Raw genomic sequence first — 26,641 nt, forward strand, 5'->3', positions numbered from 1 at the left:
CTCTCTCTCTCTCTGTCTCTCAGGAGGGGCACCCGATGGCTCCCGGTGTCTCTCTCTCTCTCTCTCTCTCTCTCTCTCTTCCACCCTTCCACCCCGGGGCTCAGGCCTACCTCTCCCGGCCTCATGGCTTTCCCCTCCCCCTGCCCAGCCAGCAGCTGGGCCGGGGGAGAGACCCAAACTCCTTCCCGCCGGAAACCCAAGAGGACCCTCCCAGGGGAGAGCTCTGCTTTTAACCCCGTGTTCTCAGAGGCGTGTCCATGTCTCAATGGCCAGGTTAAATGCCAATATTAAAGCCTGAATATCCATTGGCCAAAAACACAGCATCCCAAAAAACACATTTCCTGTCAAACCACCACATACTGAAAAAAATAATTTGGTTTGTCAGTGTAACTGTATGACCTTGAAACTTAAAACTTAGTATAGACAATCAAATCTTTTTTTTTTTTTTTTTTAATTTTAACAGTAAGTCCCCAGGGTAGCAAATGCCACATACTTTAGTACAGTTAGATTCACTTTTAGGGGAGTTTGGTTTTTTTTTTACGGTTTGCAACTGGACAAAAATTCCCCATAGTGATCACATGTGACTCAAGACTCACTATCCATCATTGATCATCTCAGCATGATCCATCAATTTCTGAAATACTTCTGCTTTTGAGACTGCAAACAGAGGGAAGCACAAAAGGATGTAAAAGAAGTTCAAAGCAACAGACAAGAGAGGGCCACCCTTCAAATCAGGCTCATAGAGCTCTTGCTTACTTTCCCCAAAGCTGCAGTAGCACAAAAACCAGAGAGAATTGTCAGCTACATTACTGACAGTCAGGATTTTCATGGAGCAATAAAACTGTCAGCATTTTTGATAGCTTCATACTGACACTGCATGGCCAAACTCAGCTAGCAATTCCTATCTTCTGACCACTGACATTAAAGTGTCTTGGGGCTCACTGCTATGAAGAGCCACAACTAAGGCACTTGGGTAGATTGATAGGAAAAAATTGCCCCAAAGCAACTGGGGAAGAGATTCTGATTTTAAAAAGTTACAGTATCCTTTACAGTATAATTAGATTACCTAAACAAGCAGAACAGGAGTCACCAAAACTCTTGTAAGAAGCAACCAGATAGTGAATGAAGGAAGGAAGGAAACTCCTTCACTAGAGAAAGAAGAGGCTGCTCCCAGGCAGACAAAAAGGATCCCCCAAGTATAAGATACCATATTAGTCTAACAAAAGATCACCAATTTCTCTGCCACAATACAGACAGTACAGAAACATCTAGATAACTTTTTCTCCAAAAATCACAGTGGTTGAAGTGAGACTTCAGATATCAGTAGGCCTAGTTTGCTACCAAGGGTTTCACCTCCAGATTTCAGAAGCTTTTGGCTACTCAGCCCTGAATACAAACACTTATTTAAATGTTATAAAGGTCTAGAGTAAAAATCTCGGAGGTCTTACTGCTCTACTTTCACAGTTACAAAATTTCACCATGAGAACAACCCAAACCACCACTCCCACTGCAGATGGGCTTGTCCAATGCATGCAGGACATGTTTGGTGATGCTGTATGTCATACAGAATACTTTTTTATAGAACAAAGACAACACATGCAGACTGCAGGTTCCTGCTACTAATCAAGTACAACCAGAAGTAATGGATGTAAGCAGATGTTGCTAAAAGAAGGCTGTATCCCATGTTGTCAATTGGCTTTGAACATTTTTTCTAGCTGTGATTCGGTCTCATATGTTACAAGATTTTAAGAATAAGAACATTTTATGTTAATACAATGAAACACATGCAATGTGACTTACTCAGGTAAATACGTCAGCAAATTTTCTCTCAGTTCCAGTGAAGCCAGGTTATAAAGACTAAAAGAAAAAAAAAATCACATTTTAATACCAGTTTACTTTTTATATTCCATATTCTATGAAGAAAAATGTGCATTCACACAGTTTAAAACAAGTTGCTATAAACTGATTTTTTGTTGTTAATTACACCAGATCATCTTGTGAAAGGCAGAATAGAAAGAATAAGTTTTTGCTTGTTGCTCTGTGATACTTCAACACATTAAAGCTAGAAAGTAAACAGACAAAATACAGATTTCCATTTGTTAAAAGGCTTGTAGCTGCAAGCTACTAAACAGAGTATTCTATATTATATGTGAACTGCTTTTACTTGCTGGCTTTCAGAATGTGGCATGGGCTACCAAAGGTAGAGAGCCCCAGGTAAGCCCTAATGACAGCGTGCTCATTACTCTAAGTGACATTATGCTGCTAAGCAGCTCGCTTACTCCAGATCCCAGGCTTTTACTAGCATCACCATAGCAACATTCAGATTTCTCAGGGGTTTATTTATGACTAAATGGAACACAAGGAGTCAGACATTATCCCAACACTATAATCTGCTCTAATCCTCCGCCATCCCAGGGAAAAATGAAAATCAGATATGGTAACTGCAAATAAGTTTGCAACAACAGAAATATGTTCTGTCCTGGTGTGCAGGGAAGGGGGACAATGTGCTAGGCCTTGAATAAATCTAGATAAAAAACAAGAATTTCACTAAATTTGAAATAGATGTAATTCTAAATTGTACATTTTAGGGGAAAAAAGCCAAACAAGTCCATGCATTAAGACTACATAAAACTGAAATATTTTCTCATCTCAAACAATACCAGCTTACCAAATTACAGAATAATTAGTTAGCTCCAGTAAAAAAACAGCTGATAATAAAGCTTAAACCTCAAAAAAAAAAAAAAAGAAATCTTCACATTGCAACTTCAGTACAGTTATCTAAGCAAAGAAAAGCAACAGAATTGATTTAATGATTAGTTAAAAGGGAAAGAAGATTTTTCATGGATTGACTTTTGATGGTGTCTGAAAAACAAATCCTTATCTCATGCACCTATTTCACACTGCATTCAAAAAAACAGTGAATGAAATCTCATGGGAGCTTTGATTACAGTCTAAGCAGCCCTTTCCAGCTTTTAAAATAAGCACATTTTACTCACTGGGTTCTGTATCCCTCCAGAAGTACAGTTTAAATATACCATACAGACAAAGATACTTTAGTAGAAGTCTATTACAAATTCAATTAAAAGATAAGTGAGAATAATTCTGCTACTGCCACTCAAAATCATTGACAGAAATAAGCAAGCCATCACTCCAACAGAGAGAATATTCACACATAAAAATTTTAACACTATAAAACACAAGTTAAGATGGGACAGGGCATTCAGCATCCTCAAGGAATCCAAACAAGTGGGAGAAGCAAGGGATGATGAGAACCCTTCTCTCCAAAAGGAATATGGGTCTGGTGTTGCTGGCATTGCCACCCACAGACTGCCATTACATTCGTGTTTACAGGTTTTCTAGAAACCTCTTTCCACCTTCTTTTGAATGTTCCACTTCAAGCTTCTATTAGGTGAGGTCCATGATTCATTTTCAGCAAGAGAATACAAAAGGGATGTGCACACCTCCAAGCTGCCTTGTAATCTTGTGTTTACACATCACCCTGCATCTACTTATCTCCCTCCCCATCATGCTGAAGCGTTGATGAGTAAAATGGTGCAATCTCTTAATTTCTTTTTTTACCTCAGACACCACTTTGGCTGTGGCTGAACAGAAAGAAATCTTTGTCAGAAAAGCATATTCAACAGCAAGAATTCAGGAACCACCATGTTAACCAGCTGCATCATATCATTAGACTGGGGCAGGCCAGTGAATCAGATCAAGAAACTGATCCTGCTTAAAAATAACCCCGCAAGGAGAGTAGCACAGATCCTCAATTCCAAAACAGAATAAATCCCCTTAAACACCTGGGCCAGTACAGCTGCCAAGAAGGTGCAAGGAAGGCAGCTGTGCTGCAGCACTGTGAGCACCCCCTGGCAGCTGTGCCCCTGTGAGTACTTTGTGAGCATCTCTGCAGAGTGACTGTGGCCCACCACAGTCCCAGCCAAGGTTCTCTTCTTGTGGGAGTCAGCAACCTGCCAGATTATGTTTTCATCTCTAAGGACACAGCTTTCTGAGGGAGAACTGTTTTATTTATTCTACAGCTACTCTCACCCAGAGCATGTTCACAACCCTAACTCCACCCCTTGAACAAAAGAAATTATACTGCCCCACACTCCTTTATCCTTTCCACTACTTCCAAGGTCTTGAGTCCTTGGAATATAAGCAGACCCCAATAAGCAAAATTAGGCTTCCCACCAACATAGAGACCTAAGTCTATGAAGTTTAAACCAGCAAAGCTGCATCATTAGAGTGAAATACCATGTTTAAGATGGATCCACTTCATAAAGAGGTCAGAAAATGAAAGGAAATTTCCCACTTATTATTCTTATATCGTGACTAGTTACAGAAACGGCTCCCAGCAAACCTCTGTGCTGCAACCTAAAATGTGACAGCTACTGTATAAAACAGCACCATATAAAAGACAGGCTGATGTACTGAAGCACTAACCTCTAATATGTAAGAAAGCAGAGGTATAGCTCATCCTTACACTTACCAATGGGGTCTCAACAAATTGTGTATGTACTAATATTTTTCTGATTTTACGTTCTGTTAAGAAACACAATTTTAAGTCTTTTGCAAGAAAAAGTCGACAAGACTTGTTATTTTTCAAATAACTTTTCTGATTTAGTAACACTCTCTCCAGAAAGTGCAATCTTTCCTCTTCTCAGCTACAAATAATTATTTTTCACAATATACTAAATGAAATAATTTATTTTTTCCCTACGTCCTTAATTTTACAGCTGCACTGCCAGTCCAGTATTTCTAAAGTCCCTGAGAAGAACTAAAGCAAGCCATACCTTATTAATTTTAGAATCTTCCCCTAATTCTAATCTCTATCTCGTAGAGAAATATCAGTCATGGGAAGTTACCATAAAACACAAAGGCAATAGCAATCTAATTTACTCAGACTAAAGAGAGATCCATCAGCAGCTGTTCACCAACTGCATTTAGAAATGCAAACGCACCACAGAGCATTGCAGGCTGCTTTCCAATGAACAGTCCTTACTCCCCCCCAAAAAAATCCAACAGAAAATGTACAAGCAAATGTAATTTATCTTCTAAAGGAGAAAAAAACCCCAAAACAACAAGAGCAAAAAGAGGAAAAAAAAACCAACAAAAAACAAACATATAAAAAAACCACTATCAGAAGGAATTATTTCACCACAGTTGAAAAAAGCATTAATATTGTAATAATTCTCACTATAAAAGCTACCACACAGACCTCAAACACTGAGCACATGTGTGAAATTACTGAGCACAAGGAAACAGACAAACCAAGCAGAGGATGAAGGTAACTGAAATAATTACAAGTTTTCCATCTCAGCATTCCTTGTAACTTCCAGTGTAAGGCCGGAACCAAGTTGAATTTAAAGGTACAACATGGCTAAAAATGTCAGTTTCAGTATAAACCAGAAATAATTGTTCAGCAATCTACCTACAGTAAGTGTAGATATTGGTATTCATTGTGTGAGCTAGAGGAATGAAGAGAATGTGAAATCAATTACTGAGAACAAAACTAATAGCAACAAAGTAGGCAAAAATGCTGGAAGTGTCTTTCCTGATCATTCCAGTCAGGATTTGAAAGAGAAATGTGCAATTCAACACAATCTACAGACAGGGAATACCACAAATATTCCTTCATCAACTGCAACAGTCTACTCTAAAACAAAAAATAGACTAGAATCATCCACTAAAACCAGAAACAAAGCCTGTTGCTCTTTTTCTTCCAAAGCAAGTCTGTTTGGACTGATTACAACGGGATTATCAGCACCACCATGTTCCACAAAACAACCTTTTCACTGACAGATGACTCTCTAAACAACAGAGATTTACTGCAATAGGTTTAAAAACATCACTGAAGTTTAAAAAAAAAAAAAAAAAAAAAAAAAAAACCAGGAGAAAAAAAAGACAGCTGTTCTGTAGTTACTCTGGATGAAATTACATTTTCAGCATACAGCAGACATTAAATGTACTTTATTTTTTAAAGTTATAAAATACAAAACTGCCATGAGTTTATCCTAGAACTTTAACCTTGAGGGACAGTTGCAGCACATTCCTCTATCCATGGGGACACAAAGTCAGCCTTAAGAGTAACAACAGACAGCACAATACACACACCCCATTTCTATCACAGTCCCTGCAAAAAGACTGGGAGCTCCAAGCCCTTGGCAGAGACCAGCAAAGGTTTCTGAGAGAGGCACTGGGAAGCATGATAAGACATATGCTATTTCCTTGTGGGAAGAAAAAAATGCTAAAATTATGGAAATGGAAAGAGAAATGTTGGAAAAGATAGGAGAAAACAGGATAGATGACAAAAAAGAATTGATTTAAAAGCTGAAGATGCTCAGTCAATAAAAACTGAACAAAGCCCTTCTCTTGATTAATAAAAGCTACACTTTTTCACCTTATGTCAAAAGCAGCACACACCTGAGCAAGCACAACAGAAGTACAGGCTTTGGGAAATAAGGAAGCAAAGCTGGAAGAGATGAAGATCTAAAGCACCTGCAGAAATCCATGGCTCAATACACACCCCTTCCAGCAAGCTTCAGCTGGTTGGGGGAATATAAAATCCCAAAAGTAATTTTTCCTCACATTTGTAACACTGCAAAAATAAGGGGAAGATAGGAGAATAGGCATAGCCCCCATATTTTTACAGAATAAAATAAGGTCCTGCACAATAATGATAGGTAAGGTGAGAACACAACAGTATAGATTCTGAATATGGTCTGGTATTACACTCTTTATGCAGCAGCAATGACTACAAACCACAGCCCAAGGATGTAGCACACAGAAATGGGAGATTTTGGTCCACATTTTGACCAATGCACCAGGTCCAAATGATTTCAGTTCACTGGGCCAGCATCTGAAGATACCCTGCCTGGGTATACAGCACATACACTGAAACATCCATCATGACAGTACACTGGGAAGGAAAGGACTCTAAACTACGCAATTTACTGTCCTTTTTTTTTTTTTTTGTGCAGAAAAAGAATATGGTGTCTCTGTCTATTCAACGGTCTTCCAAGATATAAGGTAACTGTGGTACTCTGTCAATGGCATAAAAATGCATTAAACCAGCCATATTTAAATATATTCCAGCCCATTGCCACTGGCCAAATAAAACTACCAGTAACATGTATGACCCTGCCCCAGGACACAGCTGGGGCTACTTAGATGACTACAGACTCATGTGACAGGATCCTAGTAAGCTGCTCCCATCCCACAAGGCTTCCAGCTGCAGATCAACAATGCACTGAGAGCCTGATGTTTAGCAGCTTTTATTCTCCAGGAAAATGACAGAGTTAATAACTAGCTAGCTCTCAAAATACCACTTACTCAGACTCTTAGTATTTGAAGGTACAGCATATACCTTTGGGATAGGCTCCTGTTACAAATCACTCCCAAAAAAACCCTCTTCTCCTTTCTTGACTACTTCCTCAACTGCACACAGACCCTGAAAAGACCAAATGTCCAAACTCCCAAGGCTACATCAACCACATCATCCTGGTCTGCATAAAAAACAGTGTGGCCAGCAGGTCGAAGGAAGTGATTCTGTTCTGCCCTGCTGAGACCCCACCTGGAGCACTGCATCCAGCTCTGGGGGCCCCAGCACAGGAAAGGCAGAGTCTTGCTGGAGCAGATCCAGAGGAGGGCCACAAAAATGATGAGAGAGCTGGAGCACCTATCCTGTGAGAACAGGCTGGGAGAGTTTGCACTTTTCAGTCTGGAGAAGCAATTTTTTACAATGAGGGCAGTGACAGGACTGTAACAGGACACTCTGAGAAGCTGCAGATGCCTCCTGCCTAGAAGCCAAAATCAGATAGAACAGGGCTTTGAGCAACCATATCTACTGAGAGGTGTTCCTGCCCACAACAGAAGGGGTGGATTAGATGATCTCTGAAGGTCCCTTCCAACCAACCCAAACCACTCTATCAAATTAGGTGCTTAAAGCTGGATTGTCTCAAGAGCTCCTGTAGCATGTATCCATTTTCACAGTTAATTACCACTTCAGCTCTTCCCTGAGTCTGCATTACTTCACCCAGTTACTATGCCTGCCAGCAACCTATCTTCCCTGTGCCTGAACAACCACCTCCATGTGGGTTTTTGGTGCAATGACATTTCCAATGCAACAGAAGCAGTATCGGCCACATAAGAGTTCATATCCATTATATGGCAACCTACAAAGAGTAGAATAGTCCTGCCTTGGTTACTTTTTGCTCATAGAAACTTGTTTTACAATGTGAATGATAAAAAAGAGCATAGATGAACTTTTGTAGAGCTAATCAGACAGAACTGAAAAAGAGACCTTCTGTCCACATCATGCAATAGGGGAGAGTGATCTATGCAAATTCTTAGGTACTGAATGCCAGAAATTCTTAGATGACTTAGAAATTACAGGAAGTGTTAATTTCCTAATTGAGGGCACTTCCTTATTTCAAAACAAACTGATCTTCACACACACATAGTTCTGTGGTGCTATGTCAGAATACAAGAGAAGCTGGAAAAACAACTAGAAAGCAAAGTAACTAAATTTGGTTTTGATGAAATGGTTAATTTTGTCTCACCAGTATTATTAAAGACCATTCTTCCAGAAATATCTTAGAAAACCTTCTTCCTCCTCCTTTTTGGGGGCAAAGCAACTTCACGTAACTTGTATCTAAATTAAACATTATTCTTTACTCTCAAGTTTAAATGTATAAAAGCATTATATCAGGGGAAAGGCATGAGGCTTGCCATAGCAGTCTACTTTAGAGTTTGATAAGCAGAACAGCAGCCTAGTAGTAATTCTTGTAACAATATCTGAAATTAAGGATTATGTTCTTAACATTTGTAATTTCAACAGAGCTGGGAGAATTGGACACAAATTAGGGTGGGGAAATACTCCTTCCAAAGACTGATTTTAAATAGGGACCAAAGAAGTGAAGTTGACAATTTTGTCATCCTGGATTTTAACGGCAAGGACTCTCTGACTGAAAGTCAGAGAAAAGTGCATTTGCATAGTCAGTTACTTAAATTGAATTGTCAATACCATTAGTTGGCTCATAAAAAGCTACACATCTTCCATAAGTAAAAACTGGATAAAAATTGTTATCAGCCACTGACTGAGGGAAAGCCTCAATAGATGGCCAGTAGTACAAGTCACATTCAAATTTTAAAAATAAAGTTCTACATTTTATGGCCAAGGAATTCTCTAAATGTGCTACAGAGATAATCTAAATTGGTCTTACTTGCTTATCAAGACTACTGAAATGGATTGAGAAGGCTAAGCCCACTATTACAACAAAACTTTTGTTTTTAAAATATCGTCCACTCACGCAACATCAATCTTCAATGATTTCAATAAAAATGGCATTATTTTACTTTTTAAAAATACTGCTAAAGATATGTTAAATATCTTTTTCTTGTGCGACATAAGGATGCAACATCTCTTATTTGAAGGCCAGATGGCACTGCATTCACTATTACATTGCTAGTGTTCCTGAAATAAACTTCCGAGTTCTTAACATTCAGTTTTGTCATTTACCAACCAGCTGTGATTAACACTGAATGCTCTACCTACTCAAACTCTGTAAATATTTCTTGCCATGCTAAATTCAGTTAAGCCACAGTAGGAGTTCTTAATACTATTTATATCAGCCTAGCCAGACCACCTACATATAGTCCTCCTTCTACGTATTTGTGAGATAAGCTTCCCCATCACTTCTGTCCTATCGTGTAAGACTCTATGTTAATGAGACATTATTATGCTAAACCTGAAAAGAGAATTAAATTGTCTTGTTCCACGCAATTTTAAGAACATTTTCCATTCTGTGTGATGCTACCAGGTGCATAATCTACACTTGAAACATCCAAGCATACACTAAAAAAAACACAGGCATGGACTGGCCCAAGAATCCATTCTAAGGATTAGTATGCCATTCTGATCTGTGTCTGGACCATCTGTACGGAGCAGATCGCCCTTGCCTTTGAAGATCTTTTATTCTCCAGCTACTTCTTTCATGATCAACATTAGAGATTCTGTTTCAGAAGCTGCTGAAAACTTTGAAACCTCTAGAATTAAACATATATATGCAAAACCATCACCCCCAGTGACGAAATCTCTGGGTACTTGTGGTTCCATGACTGTTGAAAAGCATGCCTGTAACAAACCTTTCTGAAAAACAATGCTCCTAAAGCACACCAACATTTGTTCTATTCTTTTCATTGTGTTCACTTTCATAATGAAACGCCTATTTCAGCATTCTACCTGCTAGCTGCAAATGTTAAGAGGAAAATATCTCTGCTTACCTGGTAATTCCCTTTCAGTAGTAACGTTCCACAGATCCATTCAGCCTGCTTGCAGCTTGGGGGTAAACCAGACTCATCAGTCATCAGCATCAGAATATCCTTCACATCTAAAAAAATTCACCCCTCCCCACATCAAAAGTTTCTGAAGCTAAAATAAAGCTATGCTACTTTCTTGCATCACAGATTGTGCAATTGTCCTTAAAAAAAGGGAGTGGAGGGGGAGGGGGAAACTGTGAATGATGGGGATACTACAAATCATTATATTTCTGTGATCTTTTGTTGAATCCTCAGGATTTTGAAATCATGTCCAAGTAGGAGACCATCTGTGCATTTTTAGGGGAAGAATAAAAATTGTGTATAGCAGAGGAAAGATTTTTTTCATCTGCCATGTACAGAACTTTCAAAATACCCTACCTGCCAGTCATGAATAATCTTTTACTTTAAAGCTTAACATCAAAAAAAAAAAAAAAAGTCATCTGGTAATCTTTATCTTTCCCATGCTGAAAAAATGCTGAAAGCTAAAAACTGGATATGAGTTAGGTGTCTGGTGTGCCAATGGGCAGCAGGTCTTCAATCATAATTTAAAATACACTAGTGAAGCTCTGCCCTTTGCTTCAGCTGCTTAAGAATTTAGTTGATTTTGGCACCCTTAGAGAACGTGACAGATAACTGTCTTTTTCAGATATGCATTTCATGCTGAAAGGACTGTTTTTTTCAGCTAAGGCCAATTCCTTGTGAAGTACTGTTCTGAGAGTCCAATGCTAAATTAAACATTGCAGACACATAAAAGGCTTTCCAAAGAAGGTACCTGGATCTTATTCAAGCCTAAGAACCACAAATAAATAACGAACACACAAAGCTGACACAATCTCTCGTCTCTTTCTAGACATTAAGCAGGAAGACCACTATGCAGATCTCTAAAATCATCAATCTTTACTGGGAAAAAGCCAATATTACAGTGGCCTGAAGCCAACACTACAGAATAAACACATATGGACAAGAAAGGTGCTGGAATATTCATACTATTATTATAAGACATGGTCTAGGAAGCCTCACAGACATCCCAATTTATTCAAATATCCTTATGTACAAATACTCTGATTTTCAATTTCAGGAAAAAGTCATGCCCTGTGTTTTGGCTGCTATGTGAATAAGGAAGTATTGAAGAAAAATAATCCTAGAAGCAAGGGGAAATTCCTAAATGTTACCCACACTGGGAGGAACAGGTTATGCCTGTTTGTTGGGCAGCTCTAGACACAGATGGCCCTGCAGAATAGGCAAGGAAATTAGACTTGCTCTCATTAGTCTGAGAAAGGCTGTAAAAGACACTCCTACTCACAGCTTAAATGGTGTAACTTGTCTCTCCAAATGGTTCAACTAGCCAACAGGACAAGTCCTGCTCCAAACTGCACCCACCTAATTATCAGCTTAAGTATCTCCCATGCAATAGCATTCACTGCTTTACTCCAAATAGGAACCAAACCATGAGTTAAGAGAACACAAATCACAGAGAAACACAAAAAGCAGCACTAGTAATATTAGGATATCTAGTCTGTTATCCAGTCCTGTGTTCATCACACATCTTTCTAGAAAGCCCTGAAACAATACATGAGCTTAAAAGAAGTAGGTTTAATCCAGAAAGAAAAAAAACAGCACATGTAACAGCACCAGGAAAGCAGACTGAAGTGGTCACACAGAGTTAAAAAAGCCAACATATTTGGAGCATGGCTATGCATAAGCAAGAGGAAAGACAAAGGGTTCAAGGAAAGCCTTGCCCATGTTCTTCAAACGTCCAGTTCTAAGTACTTAAAAATATTCCTTTTGGCAATACAAAGGAAAAGAAATAGATAAAAGATCTGTGCAGAAGAATGCTTAACAGCACAGTAAAAGTACTGATGGAACTCTACATATCAGCAGTTTGAACAAGTACAGACACTGGCCTGGGACAGTGAAGCTGAACTCTGGCACTCATATATCAGACCATGGGAAAAACAGACTGGAGATGTGAATTCACAAGGAAGACACACTTCCAGTAAGGGCTCCCAGGAAGGTAATTCAGGTCTATTATCTGCCATTAGTAAGAACTTACTAACATTAAAGTACTGCTGTTTGTAAAAGATTTGCCATTGCTTTTGCTGCTTTCCCCATTTAAGGGCAAATTTCCATCACCACAAGATTATAAGTAGGTAACTTAAAAGAGAGAGACACACTAAGTACATACTGATCTCTGTACTACATGAAGATGAGTTAGAGATTTCACTGGCTGTTCTAGGCAGTTTCCTAGACAGCACCATAAAACTGTAAGTAATTAGGATGCATTTCTCCAAGTTTCCACATACTCTAGTGGCCAGAAGACCTGCAGCAAGCACAGGGACTTCAAATCTTTCCCCAAACAAGTCCAACTATAGTAGAATAACTACCAGTATATATTTGCTCACTATTTGGCAGATCTCATTGGTCCAGCCTATTCCATCAAATAACAACATGCATTATTATCCAAAGCATACTGAAACTCCAATAAGGCATTTGCAAACATATCCAAACACCTTTTACAGACTTACTTAGGCTGCTCAGCCAGAAAAACAAAATTAGCACTACCTTTCAACTCCTAGCATTGGGGGAATGGAGTCCCAGCAGATGAAAAATAACAAAGGAAGGAACAACAAGTACAAATTTGTGGGTTTTACCTTTGGAAAAGCCACAGAGCATTCCACTGCTTTTACCAAATACAAGGTGATTGGCAGCACCATCAAATTCACTTCCAGTAAATGATGAAAGTTTTGCCAACTAAAATAGGACAGTTGCACTTGTTGGTAGACAGACTGAAAAAAATTCTTACTTATAGATCTAATGCTAAAAACTCAGTAAAATTCATTCTCAAGTGATCCATAAGGACTTTAGGCTGCAGTTCCACTTCACTACAAGACCTCCCAGTAATTTTGAGTTGGAATCAGATAGGAACTCTCTGTTGGACATTCCTCGATAGACTTCAGGAACAGTTACATTTTGGGTGGACACCCCATGAGTTTCCCTCATGCAACATTATCATTCTCCTGAGTTCAAAATGATGCATTTTCAGTCCAAGCTTCCTCTTGACTTCCCACCATATTCCCACCTATTTTGAATACCTGATAAGGCAAAAACAACAGCCCCACACATCTGTTTCTGCTTTTTTAAATATAAACCTGATAATAAAAGTTTCTACTAATGAGATTAAAGTGTTTTTGTAAAAATACAATATTCATATTCTAAACAGCTAATGTGGGAATACTTCCCAGATCAAAGCACCTGTCAGACTTGAATAACCTATCCCTCCACGAGAACTCACCAAGAGCACCAGGACAAGCTTGTGGCTCTTCCTGGCACAAGTGAGGACGCCAGAATTTTAGTTTCTATATCAAGGATCAGATACTGATTTTAAAAGAGGATGGGTTGCATTGCTCTGTTCTGTGAGACCTCACGTTAAAACTGCTTAGGATCAGTATGAGGCAAATTTTTACCTTTCTTTCTTGCACAGCTCCACATACCAACATCACTACAAGTTTTGGTATCTCCATTTTAACTGTACCTGTTTCCAGTCATCTGCTCTAAACAGAGACTATCACCAGTGACACCACCAAATGAGAGGCAGAACAATCAAGAAGCCAGAGTCACCACAGCCAGTGAGGTGTCAGGGAAGCCAACAACCTTCCTGCAGCTACTGTCTGCAAAGCAGCAGTCCACAGCATGCTTTTGGAAATTGTGCTTGTCCTGTTTGTTGTATTTATTTTCAGAATCAGGTGGGATCCCAAATTTTTTGCCTTGATTTTCAGTAAATGCAAAGCTTGAACAGGCCTTTTCTTAGCTGCCAGTGCTGAAAAAGCTGCATGAAAAATTATGTGAACTCTTACAGTGAAGGAAGAATACCACAATATATCACAGTATGAATATCACAACATGGCCCATGCAATTTTTAGGTAAGACTCTGCCCTAATCACCGGGCTCACACTATCTGTACCTGTTAGTGCTTGTGGGAGGTTTCAAAAGAGATTTTCCACTTCTGTTGCAGCTGGTGTGATGCCAGCTGGGAGCTTTCATACCCATGGGAAGTGGCTGAAGTAATGCCAGTCTGAACTTGACTACATTGCAGGAGCTCTTATGATTAAGGTCCTTTCTGCAGGACTCCTCTCTTTAGAAACATCTGGATTTCACTGAACTAACAACAAACCAGTAAAACGGGTAATAGTTGTGTGCAGCTATTTGCCAGGAGAGAACACTAAAGATGTCTACATATGCTCAAGAAGAAACTGGATAAGTACACAAAACAGATTCATTATGGGCTATCAATTAGACAAACCAAAGCTCAGGAAATTCTCTGAATCAGAAACAGTCAGAGGATGGAAAAAAGAGTCATCACACACACACACACACACACACACACACACGTTGTTCTTCCAAACCCTCACCAGGCATCTACTGAGGGACATGGCAGAAGGAAGCTGGCCCAGATGAGCCTTTGGGCTGAATCAGCACAGTCATTCTCAAATATTTAAGTGAGGAGACATGGAACTACTACTTCTCCCTCAAATTGGAAAAGACACCCTTCTCTCCACTAAGGGGAAAGAGATTTCCCATCTGCCAGTGTGGATGCTTATTTCAGTCAAAAGGAGGGACATAAACATTGCTCACTTCACTTTCCACTTGTATCCACTTTCAAAGTCTCTCCTTGCAACGCTGATCTACTTTTCAGAGTGAACAAACAACTTAAAAACGTATAAAATTTCATCTTAAAAGCTGTTCCATGAATTTTCATCTCCACAGCTCCCACTGAAGTTTTTTTCAAAACCAGACTGCTCCCATAGCTAGTTAGGAAGTTTCTAAATTTCCATCCTGATCACAGCCAGCCTTTACCCATCTGTTCTTGTGCCAGCAATTGCCTGGTTTTGAGCTAAGCTGCAAGCCATCTGACATGTTCACAATAATGGATCAATGGTCTACTTAGGAAAGCAAAAGGTCAGATGAGCATGACAAAACACCGAATTAATTTTGCACCTAACAGTCCAAGTTATTTTAAATCCTAAAGAACAGAGTTTAACTGTACACACACACTACAAGTTCTGCATTAACCTGCTAATGTCAAGTGAAAATGCCATTTTTAGGGTTTTTTTAAAGAGATCCCTCCAACTTGAAAGAATAGAAAAAATAAGGGTAGACCTGTAAATGATTTTATAGGTGTATTAAATACAATTATGTGAGTCATTTATACAAGAAGTGCAACAATAAAGAAAAAAAAAGGTGCAAAGAACTTACTTCCCAATGTTTTCAGGTAGTGCTTGCAGAGAGATGTCATTTACTGAAAGACATGTCAGATTCTGCAATTCAGGAAAGCTTTCAGGCAACCTGTGGAGATATTAATTCAAATCAAGGCCTTCCAGAAGTACTCTCTTTCATGTGAGTCAGACTTTATTTAGCAAATAAACACAGAGGGAGGAAAGCCCAGATTCTAGCATGAAAATTCTAAAGATCATAAAAAAGCACCCGTGATTTAGGGACTTTCAAGTTTATTCTGTGTCAAAGAACAGGTGATATACCACTCTCTTCCCTGCACCCAATTTGCAACTTCAAAATGCTATAGGGCTTGAGAACATTTTAAGCATGTTCACAAAACTGAAAAATAAAATCAAATACATTAAAAAAATAACACAAACTTTTTTACTATTATTTTCCTGTATAAACAAATGGCAAAATGATTAAATTTTATCCTTATTCAGGCTCCAGTTACATACAGGCTAATAGCATGGCCATTTTGTATTAGCTGCTGGGCTGCTCTTCAATTGCTGCTTTTTTGAAGAAACATGCTGTTCACTGTGAAGACAATGTTCTGCTGTTACAGCATTTCACATTTACTGGTTCACAGCACAACAGCATGTTAACCCCCTCTTCTTACACTATAAAATGCAGTCACATGCAGAACACTTCCAGAGTTCCCAAAGCCTTTAGGTTCATCACCCAGCTGGTGCTCTGCAAGGCGTGGTTCTCCATTCCCTCACACTGAGGGGCTCCTGTGCCCTTGCTGCTCACTGGCCATACCAAGAAACTCAGTTTGCAGCTGCCCAAGAGACAGGATGAGCTAAGGGGGCCAATTAGGTAAAGAAGCAGAAGCCCCTGGCCCAGCCACTCAACTTCTGCTCAGCCCCCAGAGCATGCAACCTAAGATCAAGCTGTAGCATCTGCTTTGGCTCCTGCTCTCCCCATCACCCAGCTCAAGGCACATGGTATATGACCTGCAGGCAACCTGAAATGGAGACACATTAATAGGAAAATACAACTCTGCACAAGGGGGATGGGGAGAAGGAAAAAGGCAAAAGCCAAAGTGTGGGGTGAAAGGGAGTTTTCATGTGATCAATTCTGTACTGCACTGCTTCATATTCTGGACCTTATTAACAGAAGATGCTCAGTATCTTCAAAATGGAGCTTCAAAAGCTCCACTGGGACCACTCATTACCATTTAGACTCTTAACAGGTTTAAGAGTAGAGATAAATAGTTTGATTGTCTTTTGCTCACCCTGATGTTAACAGATAGTTGGACTCAATAATTACTGTAGGTGCCTTCCAACTAGAACTATTCTATTCTCTCTACAGCAGGCAGTGGACTTCCATATCTAAAATAAATCTGTACATGTGCATAAATATAAATAAATGCATCTGCTTTTTACTGATATAAATAATATATAAACCAGAAATAATCTGAAAACAGCTGGAAAAATGGTCTGCCAGCCATCTTTAAGGCTCAGTTTCATCAGAGATTTAAGTTTGACAATGAGGCAACATACTGTATTAGTGGTAGGACATTGATTGCAAAGATCTCCAGCTGGCTTTTAAGCTTAAAGGAAATAAGGACAAGAATCAATGGCTAAAAAATTGTTCCAGAATATTACACAAAAATAACTATTTGACTTTTCCATTTTGCCTGGGCAAATCAGTGTAAAAACTTACATGCTATTATATAGGTAAAACTGAAATTCTGGATCTCATCACAGAAATACCTGGCAACCATATGTAAACAGTTCCTGGAATCTGTGCTTTCTAACTTAGACTGCTTGGAGTGATGGTTTGCAGGACATGCACATGCTTTGGAGCCACTTTATCAAGAATTTTTAGAATTCCCTTAAATTATCAACACAGAGTTATGAGATCTATTTCAACACCACTGAAAAACTCTTTTGTGAATTTCACAAAGCTGTAACTGTGCATTACAGGTATTGTTTAAGGAAACACATTACTCAGGCCTCAGGCCTTAGCACACAGAATGAATGAAGAAGGGTAACTAGACCACTATTACTGACACTTGTGATTTCAATACCACAGGACACAGATCTGAGCTTTATACACTGCAACTGATGCCTGGAAAAAAGCTGCTCAGTGACCCTCACCACTTGTGTATCTAAACATCAGTTCAGCCTCAGTTTGCTTTGCCAGATTTTTGTGGTATTATTATCCTCACTAAATAAACAGGCTACAGAGCCAGGGGGATTAAGATCACAAGTGTCCCTTTAATGCTCAGCGATGTGACTTTCAGAGAATTTAGGAGGCACTATGGGCAATATTCAAAGCACACTTCTGAAGAATCTGAGCTGTACACGTGGGAGAAGCAGTCTTGCAAAACCACTGGAGCGGCTTAAGCTCTTACAGACTCCTGTTTGTTAGCACTGCAGCAGCCCAGCCAGCCAGCCCTGCAAGTATCTCAGTACAAAGCAAAGCAGGTCAGTGAGCACCCACTGTGAACACTCTGCCTTATGTGACTTGCTCAGCATCACAAAGGAGCTCTGTGGCAACGGCTGCTTCAAGAAATAGTTCTCCAAATATTATTCAAAGCTTTAACTAGCAAATCACCTCCTCTTTGCCAGTTCCACCCTCACTTTACTAGATAAATTCCAAATTCTTTAGCAAATTGAACAGAGAAATGTAAACAAAACTCCTCTTCCATACTAGAAGTGTGCATAACCTCCAAATCTCAGCTGCTCAGAACAGAGGCTGGCAGCAGACTCAGCAGCCACTGACAAACACAGCACATTTCTGCCTCATGTTACTGCATGTCACTGTGTCCCAATTGACAGCAGGGTGATGAAATGCTAGTCCAAGCTTTAATCATTAGTAAAAGCCATTATCGGCAGCAGCTGATCTACAGCCTATTCCAATCATCAGGCACCTGGGTTTGTGCCAATTCATTCACTCTAACCATTGCTGTATCTTTCCCATGTATGAACATGGTTTTGCTATGCAGTTAAGAAAAGGAATGAAAATCATTTTATAGACAATCAGATTTACCAAATCAGATTTTTCTGGCTGGCTAACAAATTTCATCCCTACCCAAAGAAGGATGCACATCACTTCTGAAGTCTGAACTTTTGCTGCAGTCCCTGCCAGAGGCAAACGCTCTGGGTCACAATTTTTAAGGGCTTATGTAAAATCATAATTGTTACAGCAGGACTGCGATTCTGGCATGTCATATACCAAGAAGAAGGTGAAGTTACCTAGTCAGTGGATTGCCACTGAAATCTGCTACCTGTAGTGCTCTGCAGAATGAGATGCTTTCTGGTATTTCAGGAATATCTGCAAAAGAAAAAAAAAGGAAAAAATTGTCAGTAACTGCATGGCATCTGCATTGAAATTATTGCTTAATGTCAGTAAGTAACTCACTACTGCAAGGTGTTATCTTGGTATCTTTCAAGACATTTCAACATGCAAGACTGCTTCCTGTCCAAGTACAGAACTATAGAAGCAGACCCATTTTGTGCCTTTCACACCCCATTTCCCCCTCCTGCTCCATGTTCATCTTCCTACTACTCACCTGTCCTTGGACTGATCTTTATCAGACACTGCCCATCAAAAGAATCAGACAACCAATATGCTAGGGCTGCCCTAAAGAGCCAGTTATAATCTGAACCTCTGGTGAATTGATCAATGCATGCCCACATTCTGTAGTGGAAGAAAGAACACAGGAAAGGAAAACAGTGGAAGGAAGAAGAGAATGTGCAAGTCCTCCACGTGCAATTTACACTCATGAAGCAGAAACAACCTCCCTTACACCATAGCCAAGTAATTCAAAAATTGTATTTACACTGACAGGCTGCAAATAAGTACTACCATAACTACACCATTTCAGATTGCCACGAAGTAAACAGAGATATTTGTACATGAAAACAGGTGGATTTTTTTCAAGGAACTTCAATACAGCACATATATATGCTCAAGTCAAGTACGTCTTAGAAATAAAATTGTCTTCTGGCACTCTTACAGCAAACTGAATATCCACAAATAGGCTGTGAGTCTTCTGATTAAGTACCTGTTTACTGTCCCTGAGATCCAGCAAAAATTAAACAAATAATTATGTTTCCTTGAATGTCAAAATTAATCTTTATGAATAATTTTGAAAGTAATTTTAAAATAGTAAAATTTTAAGTAAAGGTTGGACTTCTGTTTCAAAGATTTTGGCTATTTCCACTGACCTCACCAGCCATGTATGAGCTAAATACATTGAAAAAAATATGGAAATTAGTTCTTTTCCTACCTACTTGACTAACTCAGAATTGAATACCCATTAATTTTGTTCAGATTTTCTCCCCAAAAGAGGTGTGATGGAGAAAGAAGCACAGAAAAGAGGAAAGTATCTGCTCACCAGGTTCATCTCTTGCAAGGTAATCTCACCAAAACCATCTATTTTGAATGCTTCCCAACTCAGAACAAAATCACAGAATGGTTTGAGTTGGAAAGCACCAAAAGCATCACCTAGTCCCACTCCCCTGCCACAGGCAGGAACATCTATCCACTAGACCCAGTTGCTCAAAGCCCCATCCAACCTGGCCTTGAAGCCTTCCAGTAATGGGGCATCCACAGCTTCTCTGGGCAACCTGTTCCAGACCCTCATCACCCCCACAGCAGTTATTTTTTTCCTAAAATCTCATCTAAATCTAGTTAAATAGACACTAGAACTTTTATCTTGCATAACAGCAGCAACAAATACAGACACTGAACTTGGCTAACCAATAGCAAGTTAAAAATGTCATCCACTATCTAGTCTTCATGCTATTCTTCCCTGGGAACTAGCTGGAAATGTTCTGGAAGGGGCATCTCTATTTCAAGCCTTCTGAGGACGGAGAATTACTTATTTCTTTGCAACCAAGCCAGCATCCACAAACTTTACAATGCATTTATGTACACACACAACCCTTTCACACAGAAAAACATGCTTTAGCATGACAATCATTCTCACTGATTAAAAACAAACCAACAAGCAAACGACAAAAAGTAAAGCTAAAGTAAAAATAACTATCCTAATTTGTTTGGGGAAAAAATATATACACATAAAAACACAACATATAAAGCAGAAGATAAATCCTCAATGCAGAAGTTTCTAAAACTAATCATGCTACTAATTTCCTCCACCAAAATATAGTTTCACTGCCATACTGCAAATAGTTTCTCTTCTGTATGATGTACTACAAAACCCAGAAAATATGCGTTCTCAACAAAACTATTTTGACATGCTTTTGCTGTTGTAACAGTCTTGGATACTACCTGTAAAAGCCAATGCTAAGGAAAAAATTACTCCAATATATGTAAGATACCATTTGCAAAAACACAGTATAGGTACTGCTTATAGTCTGGGTGTATTTGCAAATTACTGAATCTGTTCTGGAAATAAAATGTGCTTTCCCAGACTATGAAGTCACTACATAAGCAAAAGTCTTCAATAAGAAATCCAAACAGACACGGCGAAAACAAGAGAAATTTCATTTTTGTGGGTTTCTCTCACATAATCTCTGACCCTGGAGACATGGGTAAAGCAATGTTGGAAGGAAGAATTTTCCGTGGACAAGAGGCATTGGGTTAGAGAACACCTAGGCAGACCTGACTTCCCCAAGTCCAAGGGCCCTGTTGGTGCATGCTCACGCATGCTGAGGGAGCTGGTGGACACCATGGCCAGGCCACTCATGATCATCTCTGAAAGGTCATGGAGATGAAGAGAAGTGTCTGAGAATTGGACAAAAGCAAATGTCAGCCCAGTCAACAAAAAAAGCAAGAAGGGAACTGCTGGCCTGCCAGCTTCACCTCAGTCCCTTCAAATAGATGATAAGAAGGTGATCAGGAATAGTCAGCATGGATTCACACCTGATGAAATTAATTGCCTTCCACAATGAAACAATTATCTGGATGGATGAGGGGAGAGCAATGGATATTGTCTCTTTGGGCTTTGGAAAGCTTTTGACATTGTCTTCCACAATAACCTTGTAGGCAAACCCAGTCGGTGCAGACTGAATGAATGGACAGTGAGGTGGACCGAGAACTCAGTGAGCTGTGAGTCCACACCTGGAGAGCTGTGTCACATTCTGGGCTCCCCAGTGTGAGACAGGGAGCTCCTGAAACAGCTCCAAAAGGTGATTAAGGGACAGGAGCACCTCTCTTACAAAGAAAGGTTGAGGGACCTGGGCCTGTTCACCTCAAGAAGAGACAACTGAGAGGGGAACTCATCAATGTCTATCAGTATCTGAAGGGAGGGTGTCAAGAGGATGTTTCCAGGCTCTTCTTGGTGGTGCCAAGCAATAGGACAAAAGGCAACAGATGGAAACTGATGCACAGGAAGTTCCACCTGACTATAAGGAAAAGCATCTTTACTGTGCAGGTGGTCAACTGAAACAGCTTGCCCAGAGAGGTTGTGGAATATTCTCCCCTAGAGATACTCAAGAATCAGCTGGGCACAATCCTATGCAATCCTGTGTTCCAGGACAATCCTGCTTGAGCAGGGAGGTTGGATCAGTGACCCACCGTGATCCTTTCCAATATTACCCATTCTCTGATCTTGTAAAGTGCATCCCCCTCACTTGATTCATTTCTCTCTTCTGCCTATCTGGACAAAAGGATGGACAAAAATTCAGTGCAGTTCTCTGAAGCAAGGATCATTATACATTTACTGAATTCAAAAAGGTTGAAATGTAACTCATTTTCATTGCCGAGCATCTTAAAAAGATTTCTCAAGCAAAACACAAGATACTTTATCACTACGTGTGAAGATTAGTGTAACATTGCATTGAATAAATGAATTTGGAAGAGAAAAGAAGAGGCACATTTTACTATATGACAAAATGAGTGAGTGATCATTGTAGCAGAGAAGATAACGGTCCATAATAAAACCACTGACATAATCAACTAGAATGCAGCAGAGGATATTAAAATACATAAAGAAGTCCTTGTGTCACTTGATGAATTAAGAAACTTTCACCATTAGTGCTGAGTACTCGATTTTGTTACAGACATTAACATGTACGTACCTGCCAGTATTAGCAACAGTAAGGTTGAATACTTTTCTTGCCACTGCTGGATAACCAGCTCAAATCCTACTTAAATATCTAGGATTCTTCTAATGCTACACTCTGATGAATGCTTTGCATTTACACGCTGCCCCAGATGTCCTGGTATGCAGATTGTGCAGCACTGCTAATAATAAAACCATAAACCAAACATAAGCCCTGTGACGTGTGACAGTACAGATACACTGACAGCAGAAATGAAGTTGTGGCAGCAGCAGTGGATCAAAATCAGACTCAGCAGTCATGTATACAAGAGGGCATGTGTCCCCCTCTCCATTCAAAGCACCTCTTCAGATGTTTATATGTTTATTGTCACAGTTTGCACAAGAATTTGCTAACAATTTAGCAAGCCCTGTACAAGTAACTTTAGAAGTAAGTTTGACACTAGGGAATTCTGTACTGCCTAGATAAGGAAATTACTTCAAAAAATCCTTCTGACTGATGATAATCCTTTCCTCCCCCCCCTCCCCCCTTTTTTTTTGGAAGATTTTTACAACAGTTACATCACTCAATCCACATTTCCCCACTTTTCTGCCTCTAATGGCCGGGAGGGTTATTTTTAAACTGATAAAATTTTTGTATGGCACATTTTTCCAGCATTCTATGTTAAATTTCAAGAACTGGTAATATTCCATCTACACAAAGGCCACAGTACAGCCAGCATCCTTTATACATCCTGCAGTATTGAACATAATTTCCAACACCTAATCAATATCACAACACCAATGGCCAGGAAAGTCCTGGGCTGTGACAGGGCTGCCAGACCAGAGCTACTCAAACAGTGACTCTCGAGTAAAAGAGTAGAGGTCAAAAAATATTTTTGCAAGAACTTTGCTGAATTCTCAGATATGAGAGATGCCCCACATTCCTCAGGGAGAGTTTACCACGCTCAAGAGTCCTTCAGGGAGCAACTACTGGATGCAGTCATATTTTCCAGCTATGAAGGCAACACAGAGCACTGTGTGTTAGGAGCACTGGAGCTGGCACACTGCATAAACCCCAGTCAGAATCAGCTGAACAGATCTGATTAGCCAGAATCAGCTGAACAGATCTGATTTACCTGGTCATAGTGGAAAGTGCACCAAGAGGTATATACAGAACTTTTACATAAAACACCTTTAACTGCTTAGCAACTAGTAGTAATTCATAAATGTAATTTAACAGCTCATTAGTTTACACCAAATTTATACCCAAAGAAGCCCATTCTAGACTCAAAGACTGTGAATCCATGCAGCATTACCCCTCAGGAGAGATAACCAGCAGCAAACCAGGTCTCATCCACCCAATTCAATACACAGATTATTTCTCATCCCCCCTCTTTTCACATATATAATATACATTATCAACTATGGTATTTACACATGCACCCACACACACACACCAAAGGTCCATCAAAGCATTAAGCACCACAATGCTCAAATGCTTTAGGAGCCTAAAGGTTCTCTGGTCACTTCCAGAGGGGCTCCTCTGTGCCACCCACCTTCTCAGAAGGATCCCTGAGAAGCCTGCTCTTGGAAAAGCTCCGTTTTCCAGCCCTGCTCTCCACCTCTCCTCCCTCTATTAAACATGGAAGGAAACTGCTCACTTTGTCAAATACCTTTCAAGTGGGAATTTGTGCTGCAAGCATTTGTTTGTCTTTTTGAAGGGCTCTCCAGCTGGAAAGCCCAGCTGAGCAGGCTGCTGTGACACAAATGTCCCCACCACATCTCTCTACCCTCCCAAAAGCAGCCAAATGCAGCTCCCAAGGGTCTGATCCTGCAGGGGGAAGGGATGGAGGAAGGTTACTCATCCTCTCCCCCTACTTCCATACTGATATCATGACAGTCTCATTGATCAGACAGGTTTCCCTTTTTTTAAAACCAGGAGGCTCTGCTAGTAGCTCTGAAGTCAGAAGTAATCAACCTCTTGCAATGAAGTGCTACAAGTTTTGGGGCACAATGTGACAGGAATCATGTGGTTCTTGCAAAGTCTATTGAGATTAAGTGGTTCTTTTAACAGGTTTGCAACATTTTCCTCTTCAGGCTCTGAAGCTGAGGATATACAACACACAAGAGATAAAGCTCTTTCAAGACCTGTCTTTAAAGCTTTAAGGAAAATTCACCAAGAGGTTCAGGTTGCATTTTCTCAAGTAAACCCCTTACTGAATAATTAACAAGAAACTGAAGAGACATGTCTCATTTGTCCTCCTCACTGCTTCTGGAAACATCCCTTTCCAAAACACCAGAAGCACCAGGGACAAAGTCCTCACAAAACAGCATTTCACACATACATTTATATTGGACATGTTACTTGAAAGAAAACTGTGCAGGGACATAAGAACAAGCTGGATTTTTGAACAGATAGCATGTTGTAATTCAACAGACTATCCTTCTCAGCTGCAGCAAGCAACAGGAACAGAGATCAGGAGCTGTAAATTTGAAACAGGAGGAAAAAAGAAGGGGGGGAGAGAGAGGGAAGAGCTGGAAGACCAGATCACAAGGAAAAAAATAGTTCCAGGTGAATTAAGTGCAAGAGCCCAATTTGACAACAAATTTATGTATTCTACCTTTTTACTTATATATGCCAGTCAAGAGTTAAAACAGAGGAGCTAATGGAGATATTTTTATAAGAATTTCCACCTTGGACCTCAAGGATAACAGGAATTAAATACTTTTAGTCTGAGAAATGAGGGTAAGAAATGTGAAAACTAGTATTGTACCTATGAAGCTGTGGATGAGAGAAATTTATTCCAGACTAATTCTTCATTAACTTCATTGTCATGTCATCTTACATTCTCAATAAAATAGAAACTGAAACCCAAGCAAATCTGTGAATACAAGCACTAACAACTTGACTGCAGATTACCATTTTAGCATCTCTAATCTAGATTATTCAGAAAATTAAGTTTTTATTTTATGTCACTCCTATATCTACTGTCTGATGTTTAACACTCCAGCTGACACTTGAGGCAGGCCTAAGGTTTCTGCCTCCAACTTGGCCTGCTCCTCTCCACAGCTTTCCTTTGGCTTTGTATGAAGGCACTATTGCTAGATGCACACATAAATGCATTAGCAAAGTCTCATCAGAAAGAACACTTAAATCTGGCAGAACATGCCACGATGGAAAAATCCACTTTTCTGCAATCCATTTAAAAATAACATCTTCTAGACTTCTCTAATTAAATTATTCTATCATGAGATTTCATTTATCTTCTCTTTCTCAATCACAGTCAGCACTTGCTGCTTCTTCCCTCTCCTTGATGAGAAGCCCTGTGCAAGGACATGGTCCAGTAATTTCTCTCCTCACCTTACTTCTCCTGCTGCATATAAAGCTCTCATCTTCCTCCAACCTACTGACATGAAATTAATTTTAGTGACACAGATTCACAAATCAGATTCATTTTACATCACTTCTTCAAAGTAAGTAAGAATTTCTTACATGTCTGAGGCACTGTGCAGAGCTCCAGAGTCCAAAAGTAATTTGCAGTAGATGTTTCTTTCTTCCCTAATATGCTCCTTTGTACATCGATCCCTAAACCTCATGTATAAGACATTAAAGTGATGATGTTTTTAAGCACAAATTTTAAACTCACCTCAAGGGAGAAACAGGAGATAATACAAAGAAAAGGTACATCACAAGAAATCAGATGTGTCAAAAAAACCCCAACCCAAACATCAAAACTCAAACATGCAACACAATTGTTAGCAAGCAACCATCTAAAAAAGCAAAAAATTCTCTTATCTCCAAGTCTGCTTTGCTTTCGTTAGCACAAAAAAATCCCCAAAATCCCTGCAAAACCAAACACCAGTTACTATTCAGACTATATGCAGTTACTATATGCAGACTTAGGTTACTCTACCACCATACAAAACACAACAGTCTCTGGTGGGGTGTTCCATCACTTTCAGGTGTACACACCAGGGTTGCAGCAACTGCATTCACAGGATGCTTTCTTGTATCAGATAAGACATGTCCATACAGGAGTAGGAGAGCAAATCTTGTTTGTCTGTAAGCACTCACTTGGACAC

General features: G+C 39.6%; 1 protein-coding gene across 1 annotated transcript in view; it reads right to left on the reverse strand.

The window, feature by feature from the left end:
* The window catches only part of LRRC1 (leucine rich repeat containing 1), a 71,071-nt gene that overhangs the window by 22,029 nt on the left and 22,401 nt on the right, over positions 1–26,641 (reverse strand). Inside the window, exons 3-5 of the mRNA XM_054629397.2 lie at positions 18,801–18,879; positions 15,577–15,666; positions 1,801–1,857 (exon numbers count right to left, since the gene is read on the reverse strand). Of these exons, the coding sequence (XP_054485372.1) occupies positions 1,801–1,857; positions 15,577–15,666; positions 18,801–18,879 (226 nt within the window). The remainder of the gene's footprint in view (positions 1–1,800; positions 1,858–15,576; positions 15,667–18,800; positions 18,880–26,641) is intronic.

This window comes from Agelaius phoeniceus, chromosome 3 (assembly GCF_051311805.1).
Source record: "Agelaius phoeniceus isolate bAgePho1 chromosome 3, bAgePho1.hap1, whole genome shotgun sequence".
Lineage (NCBI taxonomy): Eukaryota > Metazoa > Chordata > Aves > Passeriformes > Icteridae > Agelaius > Agelaius phoeniceus.